The following is a 16,731-nucleotide window of genomic DNA, read 5'->3' on the forward strand; positions in this document are numbered from 1 at the left end:
CACAGGAGACGAAACTAGGGCAGCCCAACCTGGACGCGTATCGTCCCCAGCAATTTGTTCAGATGGCGAGCGAGGCGAAGGTAAAGGGGGGGGGGGGAGAAAAGGAGCTTCAAGAGTGGCGACGGGAAAGCGGCAGCGAGATGACAGAACGGACTGGTGTGTAAAATTAGACTGGGGGACATCCTGTAGCTCACAGGTGCCCAAAGTTGGGACTGGGGGCCATTTTGATTTGCTTCGTTTGTTTTTTTAATGGCCCTTACATATTAAGCCAATATTAATGAGATATATTATTAGATATTATACTCTTTTTTTGGTCACCTATAATGCAAAATGTTTTGTTTTGAAATGTAAAAAAAAAAATATTTCTAAACATTTTTTAACTGGGTGACATGTTTATTTTTATTGTCTTTTTTCTTTTTTACATCTTTAGGACATATTTATTTTAGAAATCCATTATTTTAATACATTTATTCAGTTGTGTGTTCTCGTTCTTTAACAGGATCAGCTGACAGGAAGTGACACATATCCGTGTTTGACACCACTGAGGACCAAAACCGTCCTGGTGGGCTGCTGGTGGGCGTCCAATGGCAGTACAACGATGAGAAAGGAAGACGAAAATGATGAAAACACACGGGAGGGAGGAAGAGAAGGGGAGGGGCGGGGTGAAGATGAGGATGAGAAGTGCCCCCCTCACCCCCTGAGAGAGGCCATCAATAATCCATGCAGCCTTAAGTACTCGTTTCGGGAATAAAAATCGCTCCTGTGTTGCCGTCTTCATCCTCCTTCTTCATCTTCTGAGCACGCCGTGTGGCGCTGCCGTCGTCACGTGACCACACACCACGCTCAACACGCTAACGATTATTTGCATATGGTGCAGGGCGACCACGTAATCGTGGAATTTGCATAAAAGGCCAGAAAAAAAGCTGATATGCAAATTTCTGCTAAGCAGAATTACTTATTCAGAAATCAATATTTTGGTAGTTAGAGGATAGAAAACCTGTTGGCAACCTTCTAAATACACTTTTTGACACAATTAGAGCCCTCTAGACATGAAATAACAACCCTTTAGTCAGTCATCTTTATGCTCCTATTACCCAATATAGTAGAGAAAATAAGACATAAGACATAGAAAACCTGTTTACCACCTTCTAAATACACTTTTTGACATGATTAGAGCCCTCTAGACATGAAATAACACCCCTATAGTCACCTTTACACTCTATTACCCAATATAGTAGACATAACAAGAGAAAATAAGACATAGAAAACCTGTTTACCACCTTCTAAATATGCATTTAACATGATTAGAGCCCTCTAGAGATTAAATAACACCCCTATGGTTACCTTTACACTCCAATTACCAAATATAGTAGATGTAAGAGAAAATAAGCCATATAAGACATAGAAAAGTTGTTTTCCACCTTCTAAATACACTTTTTGACATGATTAGAGCCCTCTAAACATGGAATAACACCGCTATAGTCACCTTTACACTCTATTACCCAATATAGTAGACATACTGACAGAAAATAAAACATATAAGACATAAATTAGACTCGTGCTTGTGTGTGAATTACTGTAAATGTGCTCCAGTGCTGGGGTAGCTGAGTGGGGTTGAGCGTTGGGTTTTAGCAACAGTAGTATTTTTTATTAGGTGTTTTTTAAGGATTATTTTGTCTGCAATAAAAGCCTGTAGTGCCGCCAATCACGTCTGGTGCTTGTGTGTCTGAACCAACATTCCAGTAACATTACTGACACCTAGTGCCCAGTGTACAATACTACATATCGTCTTTGAATGCATCTTCTGAATGTCCTATATTTGTACTTGGGCATTTTATGCTTGAAAATGCTTCATTTAGGCAGAAAATGCGCTTATGTGTGGACTAATAATGAAAACTAATATTTGTTTCTGTTGTATATTAGCGTGGCTATATTGTCAATCACTCCGCTTTACATTCGACTAATACATGACTTAAATTCATTATTAAGTGTAAAAAAATATCGAAATGAATCACTTATTTCATGAGCTCCTTCCAGGCCTTTTCATCTTTGTGCTATGATGTGAAATACACACATTTTTTTCCCGCTTACTAGACACGTGAGGTGAATCTGCACAAAGCATCGCCGATGCCAGCCTGAATTTGCCTCGGTATCAGTATCGGTATTGGAAGCGACGCACGTGTCCTCGTGTGTTCCCTTGAAAGAGTTAAAGGGGAAAGCAAGAAAAGGCGAACAACATTCCTCCCGCAAACCTGCTCGATTGCATTCCCACGTTTGTTACGCCTTTCTTATTTACTTGTGCAACCTGCCGGGGGGGGGGGCAGTTTCTCAGTGCGTAAAAAAAGAAAGAAAGAAGGAAATCATCTTAACAGTGAGGCTCGTTTGGAACTGTGAAGCAATTAAATTACAATTTCAATCCTGCGCCAAAACCGGCCGACACGCAAAGGAATGACGAGGACGCTGATGAAGACGCAGATAATGGGTCCACGCAGGAAGAGGAAGAGGAGGAGGAAAAGGAGGAAGAAGAGAAGTAAAAATGACGTGACAGGCTGAGTGCGGGGGGGGGGGACAGGGAATAGAAAATGAGGTAGAGGAGTCTACTAAGGCGTTGCCTCGGGCCATGCCATTGTGTTTGTGTGCACAAGCATGTGTGTGTGTGTGTGTGTGTGTGCATGTGCGTGCATGTGCGTGCATGTGCGTGCATCTGCTCCACTATTGTAATAAAATGTAGAGCTGGACGACAGCGTAATCCTGTTTAGGTAAGATGAGTACAAAGCCATCTTTAATAACATATCATCGAACCCCCCCCACCACCACCACCACCACCACCACCACCAACCTATCAAACTGCTACACCCCCCCCCACAGGTGAAATCACGCTTGTTTCCTTCTATTTAACTCTTTCTACAAACAAAGGTGACCTATTTTTGCAAGGAACACTATCCTTGTACATTAAATGGCATCAAGCCATGGTCACACACGCTAACCTCTACATGGGTACAAACGTGGGTCTATTAGCCTGAAAAACCCGGTCCATGGCACCCGAGAACCAGGTTCTTAGGCCTGCAAACCAAATCATGCAAACAGAGACAGCACAGCATCAGTATTTGTGTCCACGGGTTCTTCAAACTAGGCACTGCACAGCTGATCATCCCACTTCTGACACCATTTTATCGACATAAGAAGTAGTACCCTCAGTGTAGATTTGAATTAGACTGACAATCTTGTCCTCTACACCAAAGAGCCAAGATCTCTGGCTCTATCATACAGGTGGCTTTACAGATGACCATCCCGCTTCTGACCCCATTTTAACAACAACAAGAAGTAACACCCTCACCGGGGATTTGAAAAATCCCAAGCTGACATGCTGGTGGCCATGTCTCCCACTAAGTGAGCGCTGCCACTAAGAATTCCCGAAGGAGCAGCGAGTTTATGGAATAACACTAATCTGCTGCGGCTGCCAGTGTTGTAATTCCATTGTTGCCTGGAGCTTCAGCTTTGTGCCACATTGTGTCCGGAGGTCTCCTGCAAGCCCGTCTTTCTCTTCTCCGCGGCCTGGCGGGAGCCAATATGACAGACAACTGCAGTGGACACTGGGAGGGGGGAGCGGGGTAAGAGGGGTGATTTAGCGTGAGAAGTCCCCCCGCCCCATCAGTCCAATCCATCTCCAGCCTCGCTCGCCATGTGGAGCGCCGTGATAAACACGGCGAGGAGGCGACGGACCGATTTCGGCAAAGTCCCAGCATGCCGATGTACGGCATGACGTCATCTGATCTCATCCCTCAAATGAACGGTGACAAGCTGAGCGCCACCGCCGACAGAGCTCCGCCTACAGGAACAATGCAGGAGTCACGGCTAGCAATAGCGCCGAGGAGAGGCCAGAGCTTGAAAACCCCTGGGTACTTCAATGAATGTGTCCGCAAAGGGGTGTCCCGGCCGGCTCACCGATTGGCGATCAGAGTTGCAGGACGCCATCCTCCTTTTTGTATGATTCCTCATACTTTACCTGTCAATGTCCATGTTGACATTGTTGCCATGGCGATACAGTAGCCCGAAAGGCTCCCGCTCACCAGTAAACAGTCGGGGGTGGCGGCGGTGGGGAGCGGGTGGCACGTTCTGCACCTTTAATGCGCTTTGTTAAATGAGACATACAACAACGCTAATTGGACGGCAAATGTCAGCTGGCAGGCTAGGTGGCTAATTAGCTGCTCAGATGCGGCACATTAAGCAGCGTGTAACCGGGCCCATTTAGCATGCTGGGGGAGGAGTGGGAGCGGGCGGGTTCCTGACCCATCCATCGACACCGCTCACATCCTCCTTCACGTGGCGGCAGCCATAGCAGCGCTTAATCTTTTATTTTATTATTTGTATAGTGTTTAAAATACCATTTCACATTTTTTATATCATTTTGTCCTCTTTTTTTCTGTTGTTGTATATTAGCTTGGAGACCTTTTAAATCACCCGTACGTCTAATAGACCAGAGTTCAAACCCCCAGTCAGGGTACTGCTTCTTATGTAATCAAAAGGTGTCAGAAGCGGGATGATTTGACTTGCATGTCAAAGAACTTGGCTCTTTGGTGTCAAAGACATGTTTTTCAGTCTAATTGAAATCCATATTGCGGTTACTACTTATGTTGTCAAAATGGTGTCAGAAGTGGGATGATTAGCTATGCTGTGCCGAGTTTGATGGACCCCCTGGTGTGCTATCTTAGAGTACATGATGAGACATGCATGCTAAAAAACCTGGCTTTTTGGTCTCTTGACTGTTTTTTCAGTGTAATAGACCCGCATTCAAACCCCCAGTGAGTGTACTGCTTCTTAGATAGTCAAGATGGTGTCAGAAGTGGGATGGTCTGTAAAGTCTGCACTTTGTGCCTAGTTTGAAGGATCCTCGACACAGGTGAGCCCTGTATGCTAGAGCCAGAGATCTCAGCTCTTTGGTGAAGGACAGGTTTTGCAGTCCAAGCTAAGCAGTCTAGGCTTAACCTGAAGCACATGACCCTGAATGTGGCGTGTGTGCATTTTTTTCCCCACAAAAATAAAATGATGCAGCTCTAGTTCGAGATGGAGAGTCCTTGCGAGAAGCTTTTACATTTTAGCTCTCATATTCATGATTATGACTATTTGATAAGCTGTTAGGGGAACTAAAAAGGCCAAATAACGTGTGTTTTATTGGATGAGTTGCCCATTTGATCAGCCAGTTGCCTGCGACAATGAAGCCACACTGGCGGCCAGCATTCTTCACGTGGAGCCGACATCACGTCACCCGTCCTTCAACACTTTTATTTGTTTGACACTTTTCTGCGAGGGACGCTTCAGTGCAGCCTCCCTGCACGTGACACACACACGCGCGTACACACACACACACACACAGCAATTATCAAGTCAAGGTGTGCACTTGTGCAGGAGATTTTCCATGTCTTATTGTTGGTTTTGGCTTTGCATCGATTTACACACGCTGGAAAATGTGCCATGATGGTGCCACAACTACACACGCACACACACACACACACACACACACACACACACACACACACACGCTGATGTCAGCAGTGAGTGTTTAGGATGCTTTCTCACCAGCTTGCAAAAAGCTCAGTAATTAGCACACGCTACTGGCCACACACACACCCTAACCCAAAAAAGACCTCTTTCATTTGCAATTTCATGACAATTTACCAAAAGTGTGTGTGTGTGTGTGTGTGTGTGTGTGTGTGTGTGTGTGTCAGGAAGTCTTCTTTTGTTCCCAATTAAAAACAAACAGACAAAAAACAATCAAAACAAGCGTTAATTGAAAAGGGAAGCTGTGCAGGTCGACCCAACACGCGTGTGATTAGCATGGTTAGCATGACAACACACACTCGGCAGGTTATTGATCAAAGCAGGATGAGGTCAGACGGACACACGCACGCCACCTTTCCTTCATTAGCGCAAACATTTGTATGAATTATTAACGCGCAAAGAGTTTGCTGTAAGCTACGTTCACGTCTTAGCACCCCCCCTCATTTAAAAGCACTCAAAGGTGGCTCCGTCTTGTTTGTGACATTTTTTTTATGACAAAGACAACTTCTAAACATATTTATTTTGCTGGCTTTTTGCAAATGGCCAATTATGCAAATTTGACCATTCCAACATTGGCCCTCCCCCCCACAACCACCACCACAAATAGATTGCAGGCCTTCCATTCATGGCTGAAATACCACAAAACTGCCGATTACCGCAATAAACCAGTAGCATGACCTCAAATGCATCCCAAGACGACATGTTATTTATAGTTCATACAGAACCTGGGGCGGCCATGCCAGTTTGAGGATGTCAGAGGGTGTTGTAGACGTCGTTTGGCCGCCGTCAATGTTGGCCTCGGCAAAGGTTCGCCACCCTCGCCCTCGTCTCCTCCGAATCGCACCGTCACCGCTCCTCGTCACTCGTCAGCAGCAGCGCGACACATGGGGGGGTCAAATGCTCTGAACACTTTCACGCGCCTTCCTGCCCGCGGCAGATTCCTGACGCACGTAAGCTGCGCTAATTGCCGTTTGACACCCCCAATTTCCCCGAGCTCTTACAACACCTTTTTTTTTTTTTAAATAATATTCCCAATCATCAAATCACATTTACAGCTGCAGGGATAACGACACGGACACGAGCACTTGCCGTCACGTGAGATGGGGAGTGTAGTACATCATTCCGATCAGAGCTTCCTGTGCGGAGGATCCAAGATCACATTCCAAGAATACCTTACAGCTTTGCTCCGTTGTACATCTGCACAAAAACTGCATCGAGTATATGCACGGAATCTTACTGCAATAAAAAGCCTTATTTTACTCAAGCAAGTCCAAAAATGAAGATATAATAATCCAGAATGCTGCAGTACACACAGCCTGAAGAAGCCGCATACATTACATCACATTAGCTTAGCTTTTTTTGTTAGCTTTGAAAATGAAAAAAATAAAAACATAAAAAATCATACGAACTAAGCACCGACACCCTGGACCACTTCGATATTTTTATTTTGTTTTTAAAAGGTTTGTAAAAAAGCCTAAATGAAATATGCTGCAGTACACACAACCTGAAGATGGCAGTACATCACATACGTTTAGCTTTGAAAATGCAGAAAAATACAACTAAAAATCATACTACGCGCCGACACCCTGGACCACTTTGATATTTTTTGTTATTTTTTTTATTTTGGAAAAAGGCTTTAAAAAATGAAGTGGAAAAATGAACTTTTTGTGGCGTTTCAGGTGGCTGATAAGGTTTTTCGTGTGCTCGATACCCCCCCCCCCCCCACCACAGAGCATTTGGTACAACTAGCAAATGTTTGTAGTAAATGTTTGTTTACAACGTCAAAGGCAGGATAAAAAGGAGCGCTTGATTTGCTCACCCGCGAAAAGTACGGGTGATCTCGCCTCATTTGAGCATTTTTTTTAATGTTATCGGATTTATCGGTATGACGTCTTTCTTCCCTGATATCGGCCCGATAATTATCGGTCACCACTGATTCAAGGGTCAAAACATGTGCCAACTGGGAAAAATGCGTACAAGTTGGAATGTAGGTAGATGCCATCGGCCAAAATCTTGCTCATTAGTGCCCCCGGGGCGTAAGAAAATATTAGCACCCCCCACTGGGGTGTCAGGCATGAAATCTGGCAGACATGTTCATCGTTTTCTTGGTCATTTCCACTTCTCTTTTTGGTTTAATTCTATTTGTGGGCTGCGAATGACCCCCAGGCTGCACTTTGGACAGCACTGACCTATAAAGAAGACACATCCCACGAGCGTACCAAATGATAATTAGGGGTGCACAATAATTGTCGAGCTCAGATAACTGATAATTGAAAAAAGAAAAAATAAACACTCCAATGAGGCGAGATTACCTGTACTGTGCTGGTGAGCAAATCCAGTGCTCCTTTTTTGACGTTCACAGCCTGTCGTAACTTCCCCTGAGCTCACAAACATTCGCTTTAAGAGGAAGGACAAATTCTCCGCGATGAGGGGCGGGGAAAAAAAAACTCGACCACACAAAAAATCGTATCAGCCAACTGCAACGCCAACACGGCCGCATTTGAAAAGTGCAAAAGGTTCACCAGAGACCTCCGTGGCGTCACACCGGCTGCTCGGAGCGTGTGCCTTAATACAGTGCACCATGCTGGGCCACAGCAGGTGGCTCCTCCCCCTCTTTACTGTGGTTCTCCTGGTAGTAGTGATGTGCTAGTAGTCATCATATTTCATTAGGAACAATCAACAGATCCTCATTTGTTCCAGTCCTTCTCACCTGCAGGTGTGCACAAACTACCCTCCCATCTACATTTGCAAAAAGTAGATGTAAAAAAAAGTTATCGGTCTTGAGAAGCACAACGTTATCAGTATCGGTTTGAGGAAAGAGATATGGAGCCTCTCGAGTCATGATGTGTAATGTGTGTATTTCTGCTTTCTTTGTGTGTGAAGAAGATGACGTCTTTGGAGCGTGTTGTTGCTGTTCCGCCACAAACGCGTGATTCACCTCCAAAAGCTAATCAGCAACTTTAAACACAAGCGAGCGCCGCACATGCTGGGAGGGAAAGTGGATGCGCATGAAAGTGCAGCTACGCACCTCATTAGCGCCCCTGTCCAGCTAGCCGGGCCGGAACACCCCCCTCCACACACACACACACACACACACACACACACACACACACACACACCCTGCCCAAAATCATCCACTACCGCCGCACTCTCATGAGGAGAACCACTGGAGCCTCCAAATGTCTCCCTGGGGGGGATTAAGAAGTCATCCTCATGCCGTGACGCCTGCAAATAGAATCCAGGGGGGGTCACAAGCATAGGCGCTGTACTCCTTTCATATTTTTTTTGGGGGGGGGGGGGGGGGGGGGCGGGGGAGCACGGAACGCAAAAACCTCACAGAGGGGGTTCTGAGTGACATTCACAGCAGGCCAAGGGAGCGTCTCTAAATTGAAATCAAGGGGTAATTACATCACAGCTTTTTTATTATTTACGCCTGCGTCTCAAATACGCCTGAGGCAAAAACATCAGCAACCACTTCCAGGGGAACGCTCCTCGCCGATTTGACGTAATGCGTCACTATGCCATATTCTCATAGCGTTTCATCGAGGTTGAGTGCGTGAGGTGCAAAGATGCTGTGAAGACGCCATGTTGGAAAGGAGTCCTCCTTCCTGTCCGCCACCATTCGACACCCACAGGAAGTCAGTGAGGAAACCGTCCCTGACAAATTTATGGCCCACCGATGGAATTGTGTCGTCCTTTTTCCTGTGCTTGCATGTTGGCCACACTGAGGCGGGACACATTCCAAAGTGCAGCCCGGGGGGCCATTTTTAACCCGCAGCTCATTTTTGTAGTGGCTAAAAAAAGTTCAAATAAAAAAGTATACATAAAGTTGAAATGGATTTGGCGCTACCTGCTGGCCCTTGCTCTGAACCGTCTGTGAATGTAGCCTGTGGTTCCGACGCCGTGCAGTAGATGGCATCGTAGCTCTGCTTCTTAACACACCTCTACGCACCTGGTCTGCCGGAGAATAAGAAGACGTCGCAGGAGGGATCCGTGCTGCCAACTCAGCCGCGATATTTAGTAAATATTTAGACACTTCCTGGTAGTATTTAGAAGGGAAAAAAGAAACAAACCGAGCGACTTTTTTTAACATGAAAACTAGGGATGCACCAATCGATCGGCGTATGCCAACAAGCACCTTTCAAAGCCGATCACAAAAAACGTTCGTCGGGAAACAACAGATGTCTGCCGTGTCCCGCAGGGGTGCCAACAAAACGACACGCCTCGTATTGAGCTTGGCGCAGCCCACGCCAACCCATGCCATCCCCGATCAAACCTTCGGCCGTTTGACTTTTCTTGCATCTTTCTTCACTGGCAACCCTGCTGCTCGCACCCGCAGGAAGCACACACCCACACCCACACCCTTGACTCACGCAAGCTGGAGCCAGTTAGAAAGGGCAACGCCCCTGTGTGGGCGGGGCTCAACAATAGCATAACAAGGCAGGCACTTGCTAGTTCGAGACCTTCTTGCTTCCTCCTTGATCTTCCAGACAATTTTTTGACTAAAAAATAGAAAATACAGAAAAGAGTGTTTGACTGATCTCTTCTCAGGAGAAACAAACTCGAGCGTTTCACGAGCTAGCTGGAGTTATCTGCCTAGCATTTTAAGGATGATTTTATTCTGTTCATTTTATTTTGCTATCTCGAGCTAAAAACACGGTTTATTTGCCATGTCTCGGTATTACTCCAAAACATGCATCCAATTAAATTCAGGTTTGTGTCCGACAGTACACAAAAACTATCCGCCCAAAAGTTGATTTCTTCATAATTGCCTATTTGTAATCGTCTAACGGTGGCCGTGGCCAACGCCGCTCTTCATGAATGCGTTTAAAAATGCACAGTTAGGTCATGTGATCTCACTCGTGGATGATCGGCAGCATGACGGGAGCATCCCCCACTGAAAACAAGGATCACTCTTCTCAACAAGCAGCGGGGGCTGCCCCCATCTAAAAGCACTCACAGGCGGCTCTGTCTTGTTTGTGACATTTTTTAAAAAACAACAAAGAAATGACAAACTAAAGTCCACTTGTATTTCTAAACATATTTGCTTTCCTCTTCGTGTTTTTTGCTGACTTTTTCTTTCCCTGCGTGACTGGAAATGACATCAATGTTGCGGTCTTTTATTATGAAGGTTTAGCATGTATTGACCTCCAGGCTAAGGCACTAAATGTGCATCCTTCCATGTTGCTGCTTGTAGTTCTCCCCGGAAAAAAATCCCCCCCTCAAAAAAAAGTGCAGGAAGAGAGGAAAATGTGCAAACGGACTAGAGTGGACACCTGGTTGGGGGGGGATAGACGGCGGCGTCGCCTTGTCTAAACATTTTCCCACTTCTAAATTTGCCTCTTGCACCCCGGCAGCCTTTCTAACTCCAACAAAAGGGCCCCCGCTGGGGAGCTGGCCAGGGCGCCTGGAAGAGGAGTCCCGAGCCCAAGAATGCAGAAGAAGAAGATGAAGAAGGCTCAGGAGCTGCCCGGGAGGGAGGGGAGGCCATGTTTGTTTGTGTGAGAGCCTTCACAGCATGTGTGGCGTATCCAACCAGTTGATGCTTTTATGCTCTCGCAGTGCCGTGCACTGGGAGGCCGTGAAGGGGGCACAAAAAAGGGGGCGGGGTGCTGCAGTGTGAAGGAGCCTTCAAAGCCTTACGACGGCTCCTCCAATCTCGCCTGTTGGCTACAACACCAAGTCAGGAAGCACTCGGCACGACTGAGGCGAGTCAAAGTGGCGCTGGAGCGAGTGCAGACCTGCAGAAAAATCCACAACCGCTTCTGCGTCTCCCCCGCGCCCACCCCCCCACCTTGACACCTTTCTAAGCATCCACACGAAACCAGGAAGTGGGTGTATCCATGACGACCGGTTCTACGTCAGCCAACAAACGTGCGATGGCAGAGAAGAGTGCTGCATCGCTTCAAAGGTGAGGCGCTCATTAGGTGGGGGTGGGGTCATTAACGCTTTGGATCCATAAGCACACCCCCGGTGGCGTGCATGATAAAAGACAAACATCGTGACGCAACAGCGTGCAAGCCTGACGCTGCACCAGTAGTGGGGAGGGGGCCAGGTTCATACCGCACATCAACCTGAGGACAAGACCACGCCCACTGTCACATGTTGACTGGTAGACACACTCACAAAACAGGAAGAAGAAAGATGTCCTCCATTGTTGGTGATCGTGACCGGCTCATGTGGAATACTTCTAGAAGTACACTTCAGTTGGCATACAGTAGCTAGCACCTTCTGAATACGCTTTTTAACATGATTAGAGCCCTCTCGACATGAAATAACACCCCTATAGTCACCTTTACACCCCTATTACCCAATACGGTAGCCAACATGTACACATTTTTCCTACTTGGCACGCATTTGGACCCTTGAATTAGGGGTGAATGATAATTATCAGGCCGATATGAGGGAATTATGATGTCATACCAATAAAAAAGAGCTCAGATAACCGGTAATTTTTTAAAAACGCTCAAATGAGGCAAGATTACCCGTACTGTGCGAGGTTGAGCAAATCAAGAGCTCATTTCTCCTCCTGCCTGTGACGTTAACGGCCTGCTGCCACTGAGCTCACTTCTAAACAAACGTTCACTTTAAGAGGACGGATGTTGTACCAAATGCGTGGAGCACAGTAAAAACTCAGCAGCCACCTGAAACGCCAGCGCTGCGGCGTTTAAAAGTGCAAAAGGTTTGCCAGAGACCTCTGTGGCGTCACACCGGCTGCTCGGAGCGTGTGCCCGAATACAGTGCACCTTCCTGGGCCACATCAGGTGTCCCTCCCCCTCTATACTGTGGTTCTCCTGATAGTAGTGATGTGCTAGTAGTCATGTTATCATATTTCATTAGACAGACGGATCAACAAATCCTCATTAGTTCTGGTCCTTCTCACCTCCAGGTGTGCACAAACTACCCTTCAGTCTAAATTTAAAAAGTAGATATGAAAAGGTTATGGTATCGGTTTGAAAAAAAGATATCGTACATATCTAGTTTACGTGATTTCTAGGAATGACCACGCAAGAACTCAGAACATCAAGTTGGTTTTTAGGGCGCAGTGACAAGCTGCCCATAACTGGCTGGGCTCTATTGGATGTGTGTGTGCATGCGTGCGTGCGTGCGTGCGTGTGTGTGTGTGTGTGTGTGTGCATGTGTGAAAAGTAGTGCGTATACACACACATCTCCCAAGACAGAACCCTTGACATTTAGTCAGTCTGCCATGAGCCACAAAGGGCTGAGTACCTTTACGCCAAAGAAAGGCTTTTTTGGTGGCTGCTTCTGCAAATGGCTCTCGGTCTGGGTCAGCCAGGTCCAAATAGGATTTAAAACCAGCACTGCCTTTTGTGTGTTTTTTGCTGTTGTGGTATTTGTTGTTGTTTGCATGAACACTTCAAGGTGAAATGATTGTGTTTGTGCCTGCAGCGCGAGCGCACGCTAATGGCTGATCACGCCAAATAATTGCATTTGTCAAACTTAAAGCTGACCTTTCATTCCAATAAAAGCGCTCATGCTCTCCCTTTGGGCCGCGAAGGCGCGACGCTCGCCTTCCCCGCCCCCGGCGTCTGCGTGTCAGACGTGCACGCCGCGAACCGGCGACAGAAGATGAGTCATTAATAAAAGCTGCGGATAATCAGGCCGCGCCACTCGAAAGGCGATAATCATCAGCGCCTGCTCTCACGCTGATAAGCTAATCAGCGCCAAACTCATCACCGTTGACATTTCAGCACGTGGTCGCACCTTTGGAGAGGCGGGGCCGTGCTGCTCGGTTCCAAAAGCAAAGACGAAGGGCCGCTCGGGGAAACCCCCAGGCGTCAAAGTCTCGGCGGAGGCCGAGGTGGCGACCCGGCGTTTCACACAACTTCCCATTTGAGCTTTTAACCGTCTAGCGCGGCACACGCTTGACGAGGGAGGCAGGCGTGGCGGATGACGAGTGTCCGGTTTCACTTTTGCATCTCATCGCACTTAGCCGTGGTGCGTTCAGGAGCCGCCGAACACAGTGCGAAGTCATAACGCTTGGAACAAAAACATAAAGAGACTCTGACATGAGAGCACGTGTTGCTCTTCTCAACGAACAGCAGGTGCTGCCCATCGTCCACAATCGTTTTGTGAGACATGGACACACACGTCTTTCTCTTTTCCGTGCCTTCTGAAGATATAAAAACAGGTACTTACTCGCCTGAGCCTTTCACACAGAAGCCAGCAAAGCTAAAAATAATGTGACGTAGCACGCTGCGAGAAACTGACAGCACACACACACACACGCTTGCACATGCTAGCACACATTAGCACCCCTGGATATGTTAGCACTTAATAGCACACCTGGACACAATTATGCTAACATGCTCAAGTACTTGATGATCATTTTAATAGGACATCATGTCCTTCCTTTCCTCCACTCCATTAAGGATGTCCACAGTTGTCCCTCTGCAGACACGCCACTGAAATATTAATACTGACGTTGAAGATTTATGGTATCGTATGGTATTTGTGTCAATGCAAAAAAATGATAATTGAACCTCCCAATATTTGTTTTTTTGACAGATGATAAGACATCCCAGCTTCGAGGAAGAAAAACAGCAATAAAACATAAAAAAGTTGAAATGAATTGTGAAAAAATCCATCATCCGAGGAGCCAACAAAGGAGAGTACAGCTCTAAAAAGCAGGACCAACAACAGAATGAAGACTCTTCCAACAGGTGGCTGGTGATACCATCACCAAAATACCTTTTTACCACAGAATAGCCTCGAAAATGTCAATGATGGTCGTGTGTCTACTTAAGTATCATCAGTAAAGTTTGAGAAATTTTTTGGTTTTAATGATGAAACGTCCTCATCCACCAGAGTCCAGATGCCTCCATTACCAGCACCCGCACGGCTGACAATGATCCAAAATCAATACCCGGACTTTTAACACAAAGGCTGTTGTGGATGGGCGTTGTCATTGTTTCCACTAATACTAGATCGATAATATCACTAACATCAACAAAGGTGCATGAAGTTATTTCATGATTCCACTGGTAAAACTGGAGAGCTGCTCCACTGCCCAGTGTTTCCAATCAGCCCCCTGCAATGTGTGGACCCCCACAGCACTCCTGTCATCCATGCCACTAATCACAGCTCTTAGCGGGGGGGGGGCATCACGGAGCCTCCTTTCACCAGGCTAACATTCCAGCAGGTGACCAGCAAGCAGCCTGCTGGAGGCTCAAGCAGGATTAGGCTTCCTGAGCGGTCACCTGCCGCCTGCAGCCCGGGAATTAGCCGCCCACCGCCCGACAAGCGGGAACTTTCCCCAACCACGCGGACGACAGGCTCACCTTGACGGGCGCAGAGGAGGAGCCAAGCCGCCGCCAGTGGGAGCAGCAGCGGCGGCGGCGGCGGCGGCGGCAGCCTGGCGTGAGCGTCGCGTCTCGCCATGGATCAGGTAGATGCACGGAAACAACAATCCACGGCAGCGGTCCGCGTTATTCCCTTCCCGGCTCCGTTGAAGTTGAGCGGTTCGAGAGAAGCAAGTTGAGGAGGAGACGACCTGCGCGGAGTGTTCGCCTTCCTCGGGACTGACGGCGGGAGCGGAACCACTCCCCGGGTGGGTCGGCCGCAGTGCGCACTCTTTGGGAGCCCGCGAGCTGCCCCACTCTCGGCGTGTAAGCCAGACTGTGCGTGTGTGCGTGCGTGAGTGTCGAGCGAGCTTGTGGTGTGGTGTGCGGGAATTGGGCTGTGACGTCAACACAGCGTCACCTAGCGTACATGAGGCGTCATGACGCTCACACCTGCGAGGGGTTCTACGCGTTTTGGTATCGGTCCGATACCAAGTAAAAGCTGTACACGGCCAGCATCGCCGATAATGACACTGATACCGATACTGTTTTTTTACTACCGGAGCAAAGCATCAAAATTACTTAAATTAAAAGAAAATTAAACAAATTAATAAAATAATGAAACATAAAATAATAACATAATAATAATATGTGTTAGTAAATAAATACACATATAAATAAATATTAAAAAAATAATTTAAAAAATTATTACATTTTAAAAATGTAAACATTTAAACAAAAATAGGTCCAATCCCGATAAAACACCATACACAACCAATATCACTGATAACGATACTGATTTAATGATACTGTCCAAAGTAAACAAATTACTTCAAAATGACTTAGATTCAAATAAAAAATAATCAAACATTATAAAATAATAACATATAATAATATGAAGAGGAAATAAAGCAATAATAAATATTAGCAAATAAATACATGTATGTATACAGCAGTACCTCGCATAACATCAATTCCACTGAACATAAAGAATTTATGGAAAGTTTTTGCTTCGTATTACAGAAGAAATTCCATAAAACATAAAGCGTCAAGTCAGTGCAAGTTCAGTCTAACACTTGGTGACGCCTTCTGACGCTTCATGCTCTCATTGGCTGATTATCGGAGCACCGCCTACGCTCTCATCTCATTGGCTGAGTTATACAGCAGGTACGTGAGTTTGTGTGAGAGACAGGCTTCTCCCTTCAACCTCCTTCCTCTTCGTAGTCGCCATTAAACCAACTTAAACAATTAAGTTCAGTTACAAATTAAAATTTAGCACACAGCATTATCGTGTAGTGTGTGTGTTTGTCTGTCAGACCAGCTGACTCTTAGACTCTTTGAGTCGCGTTTCGACGATTGTTTTTGTTTTTCAGTTTTATTCATTTACAGTAATCTTATTTATTACCTTATTTTATATTGGAATGTTACTCTACTGTGTTTATGCTAACATTTTCTTATATTTTCCCACCATATTTGGTGGACTTTGAATATTTTGAAGTGCCAAAGGGGTGAGATTGGGAAGATCTTGGAACGGATTAGACTATTTACATGTATTTTACGCTTGGTATAACATAAAAACCCTTTAACATAAAGGTTCTCGGAACGGATTATTTATGTTGTAGGGGTGTCTACTGTATAAACAATTTAAAAAATGCTAAATAAAAAATAACTTTTTTAAACTAAACCTTTTTTTAAAAAACAAAAAAACAAAAATTAAAAATGAAATTAAACAAAAACAGCAAAATGGGGGAAAAATGTCATGTTTCGCAGGACAGGAGCGGGTGTTTCCTGTCCTGCGCCCTTATTTTGGCGAGGTGTACTTCCGGTGTGGTGGAAGTTACAGCCGCTTCATGCCTGGTGTCCGCACAGC

General features: G+C 46.1%; 1 protein-coding gene across 3 annotated transcripts in view; it reads right to left on the reverse strand.

Moving 5' to 3' along the window:
- The window catches only part of pvrl2l (PVR cell adhesion molecule related 2 like), a 166,562-nt gene extending 151,453 nt beyond the window's left edge, over window positions 1–15,109 (reverse strand). For all 3 annotated transcript variants that reach the window (XM_054763947.1, XM_054763946.1, XM_054763945.1), the window contains exon 1: window positions 14,862–15,109. In XM_054763947.1, the coding sequence (XP_054619922.1) occupies window positions 14,862–14,961 (100 nt within the window). In that variant the 5' untranslated portion in view covers window positions 14,962–15,109. The remainder of the gene's footprint in view (window positions 1–14,861) is intronic.
- Between the last annotated feature and the right edge of the window lie 1,622 nt (window positions 15,110–16,731).

The sequence above is a fragment of the Dunckerocampus dactyliophorus genome, chromosome 20 (assembly GCF_027744805.1).
Source record: "Dunckerocampus dactyliophorus isolate RoL2022-P2 chromosome 20, RoL_Ddac_1.1, whole genome shotgun sequence".
Lineage (NCBI taxonomy): Eukaryota > Metazoa > Chordata > Actinopteri > Syngnathiformes > Syngnathidae > Dunckerocampus > Dunckerocampus dactyliophorus.